Source organism: Ursus maritimus, unplaced genomic scaffold, assembly GCF_017311325.1.
Source record: "Ursus maritimus isolate PB19 unplaced genomic scaffold, ASM1731132v1 scaffold_19, whole genome shotgun sequence".
Lineage (NCBI taxonomy): Eukaryota > Metazoa > Chordata > Mammalia > Carnivora > Ursidae > Ursus > Ursus maritimus.
The window spans coordinates 34,112,930-34,122,856 of NW_024424341.1; the positions used below are offsets into that span (position 1 = coordinate 34,112,930).

Below are 9,927 nucleotides of genomic sequence, written 5' to 3' on the forward strand. Positions count from 1 at the left end.
AGGGGGCTGCCAGGGCGGGCGAGGGCCTGCTGCGTGCGTGCATGCTGCGTGCATTCAGCAAACCTCGGCTAAGCACGGACTGCATCGTGCACTCTGCTGTGTGCTGGGATGTATTCATTCATCCAGCACGTGTTTGGTGAGCACCTGCTGTGTGCCAGGCACCATTCCAGGTGCTAGGAACACCACAGGAGGGGAAATACCCCTGACCTCGGGGACGTTATATTCTAGAAGAAAAGGAAAAATGAGTATCCATATCCTCCAGATACTTGCCTGAGGAAGCAGGTTCAAGGGAAGTGCTCTAGGACATGCTGCCCGGCTGCCCTGACCAAGCCACGGCAGCCATCCCCTGGGATTAGAGGTGCAAATTCTCAGGTCCCACCCCAGACCTGCTGACTCAGAAACAGCATTTTAACAGGATGCCCAGGCAATTCCCATGCACTGTTCAAGTTTGAGAAGCGTTGCCCTAATAGAAGGGGCACCTGGGTGGCTCAGTAGGTTGAGCGTCCAACTCTTGGTTTAGGCTCAGATCGTGATCTCGTGGGTGGTGGGATCAGTCCCCGAATTGGGCTCTGCGCTCAGCGGGAAGTCTTCTTGGGATTCTCACCCTCTGCCCCTCCCCCCACTCGCACATGTGCTGTCTCTCTAAAATAAGTAAATCTTTAAATACACACACACACACACATATACACACACATACAGACACATTCACACTCGGGGAACCCAGAAATGCTGATTCCCGTACCCCAACCCTAATCTCCCAGACTAAGTTCTTGGGTGCTGAGCCTGGGAATCTGCACTTCCCATTTCTGACCCACTGATTTAGACCAGAGGCCCCATGCCTCGGCTGGGAGGAGTTGAGGAAGGCTTCCCAGGGAGGCGACTGAATCTGGGTGGACAAGACACGTATGTAGGAAGCGGCTGAGGAGGGGTATGCTGGGCAGTGGCCATGGCACCTGCAGGGTTGCTGGCAAACTCCAGATGGCTTGGGAGGGGTGGGGACAGGAGACGGGAGTAATGGAGGGCAGAGAAGATGAGGTTTGGAGACATTTCTGTACAAATGTGCTCCTTGGACACTGTCACTGGAGTCGCACAGCCCCTGGCTTAGCGCCCCGAAGAGTGGGGCAGAGCATCGCATCTCTGACAAGCGACTCCTGACCAAACCAAAGTTTGAGACCTGCTTTCAAGAAGTTGGGGCCTGGGGGGCGCCTGGGTGGTGCAGTCGTTAGCGTCTGCCTTCAGCTCAGGGCGTGATCCCGGCGTTGCGGGATCGAGCCCCACATCAGGCTTCTCCGCTGGAAGCCTGCTTCTTCCTCTCCCACTCCCCCTGCTTGTGTTCTCTCTCACTGGCTGTCTGTCTCTGTCAAATAAATAAATAAAATATTTTTAAAAAAAAGAAGAAGAAGAAGTTGGGGCCTGGGTCAACCCTACCGGGAGAGCTTCCAGAATTCCCCTGGGGGATGGGCCAGGCCTGGTCCCCTGGGGCTGATCTGCGATATGGCAGGCAAGCTCTGAGGACATTTGGGGTACAGGCAGTGGAGGGAGTGACAGTGGGACGAGAAAGGAGGGAAGCTCAGAGGGCAGGGACAGAACATAGGCCCAGACCCGTGTCTGCCTGGAACAGATTTTCTGTCCTGGTGGCCCCTGGCCGTGCCCCTGAAGCTCCACTTCTCCTACTCTCATCTCCTCATCGGGGGGCCTGGGCCACGAGAGTCAGCCCCCCAGGCTGACTGCCCCATACCTGCAGCTACCCTTGTGGGAGCCTCACTGACCTCATGACTGTGTCTGTTTGTCCTTGTACAGCCATGAAGAGTCTCTGCAGCTTAAACATGAACAGCACCAAGCTCTCGGCCGACACCTATGAAGATCTGAAGGTAATCCCTCCCTCTCTCCCTCCTACCCTCCTTCCTTCCTTCCCTCCCTCCCTCCCTTCTTTTCTTCCTTCCTTCCATCCAACAGCATCTAAATACTGGTTCTTCGCCCTGTGGAGCTTATTCTCCAGCAGGAAGGCTGTTCCGCTAGCAGATAAGGCAGTAAATGGAATAATGGCAGGTTGAAAGGAGTGATAAAGAGGAAGCCAGCAGGGAATGGGTAGATGGGAAATAGGGAGGGCCTGTTTGGCTTGTGATCCTCAGGACGGTCCCTTTGAAGTAGAAGCCACATAAGCTGAGACCTAAAAGATAAGCCACAGATGCAAAGGGTGAGAGGAAAAGCAAGTGCAAAGGTCCTGAGGCAGAAAGGGTTGGCACGAAGTGACTTTGTGGCAGATGTGACTAGAGAGTAAGAAAGAATAGACTGGGGCCAGACTGAATAAGGTCTCAGGTCACAGAAGGGCTCCAGATTTCATCCAGTTTCAGTAGAAAGCTTTCAGAGGCTCTAGGCAATATGGTGAATTATGCTTGTTCTGGCTGTTACGAGGAAAACTGATTTTTTGTGGGGGCAGGAGGTGGTGCGAGCAAGAGTAGAAACAGGAAGCACGTTTATGGGGCTGGTGCAGTCACACAGATAAGAGCCTGGACTGGCAGTCTGGGCTAGGTTGGCAAGATAAAACTAGGGAAAGAAAGAAGGATCTGGGTGGGAAAAGGTAGGGCACATTTTGTTTGTAAAACAAGTCTTGGGGATTAAGGAAGCTGGGCCTTCAGCAGCCTCCTGCCCCCGTCCCCCTGGGCCCGGTACCATCTGCCCCAGAAGGAGTGAGCAGGGCTGCAGATAGCCAGTGCCAAGGTCGGAAGGGCTGGCCCAGGCAGCCAGATGGTACCACCAGCCCACTGGCACCTTCGCACTCTGGAAGCCACTCAGAGGGAATCCTCACCAGCAGGTCCCCCCCGCACCTCCACTCCCACCTCCAGCTCAGGCAGACCCACAGCCACTTTGGAAGCACCTACTATGTGCCAGGCCCACGCTGGGTGCATCTGGCTCACCGCTGCCCGGGAGGAAGCTCAGCCTGGCAGACAGATAAACGCAGTAAGCCAGGCAGGACAGGGCTCGCGGACCAGCAGGGAAGGCACAGGGGACAGCCAGCCCTGTTCACTGGTACAGAAGACCCTCCACAGAAGGAGGGTTTGAGAAGCGAGTTGGCCGGGGGGCCGGCCAGAAGAGAGAGCAAAGCGTCCTGAGCAGCACGCAGAGAGGGGGCGGGGGTGGAGCTGGCCTGAGTGCCCCCCCAAGGGGCTTGTCCCAGGTGTAGACTCAGGCCTCCTCTCCAGTCCAGGTGGGCATTGTTGTCCCACTACCAAGAATTGCTATGCCCCTGGAAGTTGGAGGAGCGCGGATCCAGACCCTGCAGTCGAGCAGCAAAGGGTGTATGTAGTCAGCCAGCTGTGGAGAAAAGCCCCTTTCACGCGTTCGAGGGACCCGTGGCGCCAACTCGCGGGTCCTGGGGTGAAGCCCCAGCCTCTGTGCTGCGGGGATCGCACCAGCCTGGGGGCGGCCCTCCTGCCGCTGGGGAGGCGGCCTGACTCCGCCAGGCGGGCAAGGCCACACAGCTCACTGCCCCGTCCAGCCAGAGCTTCCCATTTTTCAGGAGAACCTGGAAACCACGTCTGCGTGTTGCGGTCTCCTGATTTTGAGAAGTTGGCTTAAAGTTTTTTTTACAGAGCTGCACAGGTGACTGCAGGCCCCCAGGGTGTCACCTCTGCCTGGGCAGCGGGGCCGTGAGCCGGGCCCAGGAGAGAAGCCCCGAGGAGCTGTGCGCGCTTGTGTGTATGCACGCGGGGTCTCAGGTCGCAGGTCGCCCTGGCCGGCGGGTACACGGGGAAAGGGGGAAGGGAGGGAGTGCAGGGAAGCCTTGTGGAGAAGCAGCCAGCTGTTCATGAAAGAAGGAAGACAGGAGCTGTGTCTGGGTAGCAGGGATGGAGAACGGGAAACGGCTCTGAGCTATTGCATGTAGAATCGTCTAGTCTGATCTGAGCGGGGAGAATCTCCACCTCCGCCAGTACCTGTCCTTGCGGGCATCCAGGATCCCACTCCACTCCCTGCCCTACTGCTGGCGGTGAGGGGCTAGAAGCAATAGGAGAGGCCACGCAGAGAGTCCCGCCGCCGCTGTGCCTTAGGTATTCTGTCCTTAGCACCGCCCTGGGAGCTGAGGCCGGATCCCGTTCGCTTCACAGATGATGCCAAGGCTCCCAGAGACTGGGGGCTCTGCCCTGAGTCCTGTGGTCAGCAAGTAGCAGAGCCGGGGCTCACACCCAGGCTTCCCGCCTGCAGAGCCAGGGGTGCACAGCCTCTCAGAGGAGGGGGTGTGGAAGACCCAGCAGCTGTCACCCACCGTCTCCGGGGCTGGGCACACCCCGTGTGCTGTGTTCTCCCCGAGGTCACCCCGCTCTGAGCTCCAGGGAGCCCCCATGGCACGGTGGGGAGGGCAGGGCGGGACCCCCAACCGCTGAGGCAGGGGAGCCGCGCACCGCGGGGCCGGGTGCTGGAAGGGACCGGCTCCTCCTTGCTGCCCCGCAGGCCAAGCTTCCCAATCTGAAGGAGGTGGACGTCCGCTACACGGAAGCCTGGTGAAGCTCCCGGCTCGGCAGGAAGGCGTTTGCAGCTGCGACACACAACTCTTGACTAATAGCCGTAGAGCGCCGGTCCTGGGGTCCCACCCCCAGCGTCCCGGCTGTGAGATAGATGGGGGAGTCTTTCTGGGGGCAGAGGGCGGAGGGGGGAGGGGGTGGGGAGGGGGGCCGTAAGCACGCCCAGCCCCACCTGATTCTTTTAGCTTCGTAATTGGAAACCTTGACCTGATCTAAAATGGACTTTGTAGCAACCAGAGGAGCATCAGCGGGTCGGGGGAGGGGGTGGGGTGGGGGTGGGGGGCTTGGGGAGGGGGGACCCTTTGTGGATTTTCTTTGCCTTTGTGTTTAATGCTGTGTGGGAAAAGTCAACCCCGATGCCACCTGTCAAACGACCCCGATGGGCCTCGAGGGCCGAGGAAGGTTGCTTTCTTCCTCAGAGGCTCGACCAGGCCCCCCCGCCGCCATTGGGACAAGAAAACCCAGACATGTCATCGCACCGTCCTGTGTCCTCGCCATTGCTATGCAAAGTGATTCTTGTTGTACATAAGATTTAAATAATGCGCCTATTTAAGAAATGTTGACAAATTGCGGGTCTGGGACCTGCCTCTTATTTATGAAGTCTTTGACCCTCCCTCCCTCCTGCCCTCCCACCCCACCTGCCCCTGGCCTGTAGTACTGTACAAACCAGTCAGCTGTTGGGGTAGTGGTAGTATTATTGTTATTTTTTTAAAGGAAACCGACAAAAAAAAAACCTCCTTGGAAAATTAATTGCTTTTTCGTAATGGATTCTGTATGCTAATGCTCGGCCGTCCGTCTGCCCGCCCGCCCCCACTGTGCATTTCCAAGTCCCAGATGTCTCCAACTTGCTCATGGGTGGGGGTCAGGCTGCGGAGGGAGGGGAGAAGTGGGGTCCCCATGTTGTAGTCCTGCTCCCGCCAGGCCCCAGCTTTCTCTCAGCCCCCTTTTACACGTGTAGGGGGTGCTGACCTGCCCTCCCTGCCCCCTGCCCCGGAGAGCTCCCATCTCCGGTGGCCTCTGCCATGCCCGTCCCCACCGAGACTGCGGCCCGCGGCCTCCCTGCCATCCTGTGCTTCTCGTGGTCTCCTCATGCATGCCTGCTTCTTTGCATGGTCTCTTGGGAGAAGAGAGAGACGTCGCCTCCACCAGCCTGACTGCCCACCCCGCCCCCCACGAATGTGACCACTGCAGCACAGATGCCCCTTCCGTCCCCACCCCAGTCCCGGAGACAGACCAACCTCCGTTTCTTTTGTAAACAGTCGGCTTTTTCTTAACAAGCCCTCACTGTACAGGAAAGCCCTTTTATGGTTTACTTGGGGTCCCCTCTCCCCCCAAGCCCCCTTTTCTGTTGGTTTAGCACAAATACCGCCCCCTCCGGCACCTCCAGACCTAACCCCCAGTCAATGTAATTGTTTTATATATATTTAATCTTATTCAATGGAAACCATGCTTTTGTCGTTTTATACTTTGCTAGGTAGACTTTATTACCCCCGACTATGCCCTCATTTTTTTAAAAAAGGAAAAAAAAAAGAAATTGGGTTTCAGTCTTAATTCATTTTACGTGCCAGGTTTTATTTTGTGTGTGCGTGTGAGTGTGTTCTGTTTTGTGTTTTGTTTTGTTTTTCTGTTGTTGTTGTTGTTTTCTGTTGTTTGGTTTTATTCTCTCCCCTCTGGTCCCATACTTTACAGCACTCTGGTGCAGGAAGAAGCAGAAGCAAAAACAAAAAAAAACAAAAACAAAAAACAAAAAAAAAAACTTTAAAAAACTTTAAAAAAGGAAAAAAAAAATAAAAAAAGAACCGAGACATGCCACCTTTTCCCTTCGCACTGTTGCTTTTCCTGATGGTTAATACTACTGTCACGTAGCTGTGTTCAGAGATGTGAAATACTTTCAGGCAAAAATAAACTGTAAGTGACTCATTGACATCTGGCCTTTCTGTGTGGCTTCGAGGGAGCCTTTCGGTGGGGGTGGGAAGGGGACAAGACCTAGGCCCAGGTCAGGACTCCTGAGTGTCCAGGGCTCCTAACTCGTGCTGCTCTTGACATGTGGGGCCGATCCCCCTTTGTCATGAGGTCGTTCTGGGCATCCTAGGATGTCATGCGGCATCCCCTGGCCTCTGCCGGCCACGGCTACATCGCTAGTCAGAATAACCAAAAAACGCCCCCAGGGGAAAACCCGGATGCCAATGTGTACATCAGGGCCCTTCTGGCCGCTCTTATCCAGAGCTTCTAGAACCGATGTGCCTTTCTCGGGAAAATGCAAATTCTGATTTCCAAGGTCTGGGTGGGGCCTGAGACCCTGCCTTCCTAGGACCTCTGGGCAACACAGATGCTGGTTTATGGAAGCCTCTCTTGAGTTCAACAGCCTAGAACCACCCATCCAGCTGCCCCCTCACCCAGATGTCCCCAAGAGGCAATGCAGTGTGTCCAAGGAGAGACTTTATTTCCACCCCTCTCCCAAGTCATTTGCCTTCCAGGGTTTCCTCACCCAGCAAGGGAGTTAATCCAGTCCCGTGGCCCCGTTGCTCACCCCACCCCATGTCCAGGCCATTGCCAGCCTTCAGAAGCCACTCCAGAATGCTCCTGAGTCTCCTTACCCATCTCCTTACTCCACCGGAAGCCAGGCCCCTCATCTCTCTCCGGAAGACAAGCAGCACCGTCCCCGCCTCCCGGGGTCTGTCCTACACCACCTGCCTACCCTAACCACCTGCCCTGCCTCTCTCCATCCCTGCTCCCTATTCCTGTGCTCCTCGCTTCCAGAGGCCTCTGTACACCCATTAGTGGACAGCCCAAGAACATGATGGGGTATCAGCGGCGCCGCCTCTGGCCACACAAGGAAAGCAGGTGCCATGGGTGAGGACCACGAGGCCCCCAGCTCCGTGATGGCCAGCTCCAGGGAAGACGTGCGTGTGCGTGTGCGTGTGCAGACACCCGTGCAGGGCACTGCCGCCTACTCCGTCGCTGATCCCTCGCAGCCAGGGGAAGGCCGGCTCACACCAGTGCACCGTGCACATAACTACCAAATGCAGGGGGGCCCTGTCAGCCACACTGTCCTCGGCCCTCCTCCTCACTAGGTTCTACTACAGCACTTGGGATCGTCTGCCCACTGGCTTCTAGGGGAGCCTGGAGAATGCAGGCTACCTGGGGGAGGTCGGGAGGCTGGAAGAGAGAGGTCAAGGTGCTTCTTCCCCGGGGCATCCCAGCCTCACAGTAGCCTCCCTCCACAGCTCCGGCTCTGGCAGCAATACCATTCTTACACCCCAGCCTTAGCCTCGTCGGACCTGCCCGCTCCTGCTAGCTTGGGAGCCTCAGATCCTTTGACCCCCACCTGCCCCAAGTCCAGCCAGTGCCCTCCCCATGGCACAGCTGAGCCTCACTGTGTCTTCCCTTTAACCCAGTGGCTTAAAACAACAGAAGTTTATTCTCTCATGCTTCTGGAGACCAGAAGTCCACAAAGTCGAGATGTCAGCAGGGTCACTCGCACTCTCTCTGCGGAGAAGACACCTTATCTCTTCCAGCTCCTGGGGGCTCCGGGCATTCCTGGTTATGGCTGCACTCCTCCAGCCCCTCCGCCTCTGTCTCACACAGCCCCCCCGCTCCCCGCTTCTGCATCCAGTCTCTGCTTTCTCTTATCAGGACATCTGCCATTGGATTTAGGGCCCACCCGGATGACCCAGGATGAGCGCATGGACAGGTCCTTAATGTGATCACATCTGCAAAGACTCTTTTTCCAAATAAGGTCACAGTCATATGTTCCAAGTGAATGCATCTTCCAGATTCGACCCACTGGAGGGCAAAGATGGGGGTAAGATGAGCCAGTGTTTGGTTAATCGTACTTCCAAGTCTGGGATTCATCCTGAGGGCTATGAGTGATAAAGAGATTGCAGTTATCTACTCATTTTCTAATGAAACACTTCTGTAGCCCCAAATGTGTCCCAGGCACGATAACAAGGGCTTTGTAGGTCTGAACTCATTTACTCCTCCTGACGAGCCCGACCCCTCTTGCCCAGTGGAGTTGTGGAGGCCAAGAGAGGCTGGGTTTCTTGGTCAAGGTCACACAGGGAGCAGGGCATTTGGGGGAGATCTTCACACTGCTGGCTGGTGAATGGATGGGGCTGGGACCAGTGCAGGGACCATGTCGAGAAACAGATTCAAGAGGAGCTTAGGAGGAAAACTGCAGAACATGGTGACTGGTATAGAGGGAAAGCCAGCAAGGAGTCGAAGATGATGTTCGGTTTCTCGACTGATTCCCCAAGGAGGGTTTCAAAGGACCTAGAATTAGCAGCTGTGCCTGGCAGCAGTTCTCAAGGACAAGCAGGGCTGGTATGTCAGTGCCCCGGCTATCTCCCACCCTCCTCGTTGGGGTGGAGAGCTTTGACGCCTGCCTGCCCTGGGAGTGCCTCCTGCACGGTCACCAGGTATGTCTGCCCAGACCTTAAGCCAAGCTGGAAGTACTCTACAGCCGGGGACCCCGGAATCCACTTGCACCCGTGTTCAGAGCTGGAGGTGGAGGCTGACAGGAGCCCTCCTACATGGCCAGTAGGCATAGAAATTGGTTCGACCACTTTGGAAAGCATATCAGCTAAAGCTAAACACCTGCCCACCCTGTGACCCCACACCTCCGCGCCGGGACATACACTCCAGAGAACCGAGCGCTCGAATCCGCCAAGAGACACAAACAAGAACGTTCATAGCAGCATTCTTCGTAATAGCCAAAAAACTGGAAGCAAGCCAAATGTCCACTAAGCGGAGAATAAACAAAGCAGGGCAGTCACACGGCGGGACCGCTCAGGTGTCCCCATCAACAGGAGAATGAATAAAGACACGGTGACATGGCCCTACCATGGAACCCTGCAAAAAGGACAAAAAGAGCCAACTACGGATCCCCCCAGTGACGTGAATTAATGGACAGACATTATGTGTGTGAAAGGAGCCAGACATAAATGAGGGTTTACCATTGGATCCCGTTTACGTGAAGTTCCTGAACAGGTGCCAGACATCTCTGGTTACAGAGGTCAGAACAGCGGTAACTGACGGTGCGGGGCGGGGGGAGGTAGGAGGGAACTTCTGGGCTGAGGAAGATGCCCTACATCGTAATCCGCAGTCACGTGGGTGTTCAAACATTCGCGGGGCTCCACATCTCAGATTTATGTCATTTACTGCACGTGTTACAACCCCTTTTAAAAGTGGCATCAGGGGCGCCTGCGTGGCTCAGTCGGTTAAGCGTCTGCCTTCGGCTCAGGTCATGATCCCAGGGTCCCAGGTGCCACATGTGGTCAGGCTCCCTGCTCAGCGAGGGAGGCTGCTCCTCCCATTCCCTCTGCCCTGTTCATGAGCTCTCTCTCTCTCTCTCAAGTAAATAAGTAAAATCTAAAAAAAAGGGGGGGGCATCAGGTAGACACAATCC

The 9,927-nt window shown here is 56.0% G+C and overlaps 1 protein-coding gene across 1 annotated transcript in view; it reads left to right on the forward strand.

The window, feature by feature from the left end:
* LOC103662091 (c-Maf inducing protein) overlaps positions 1-4,639 on the forward strand; it is a 231,979-nt gene extending 227,340 nt beyond the window's left edge. Inside the window, exons 20-21 of the mRNA XM_040633648.1 lie at positions 1,801-1,871; positions 4,450-4,639. Coding sequence (XP_040489582.1) covers positions 1,801-1,871; positions 4,450-4,503 — 125 coding nt within the window. The 3' untranslated portion in view covers positions 4,504-4,639. The remainder of the gene's footprint in view (positions 1-1,800; positions 1,872-4,449) is intronic.
* The last annotated feature ends 5,288 nt before the right edge of the window (positions 4,640-9,927 follow it).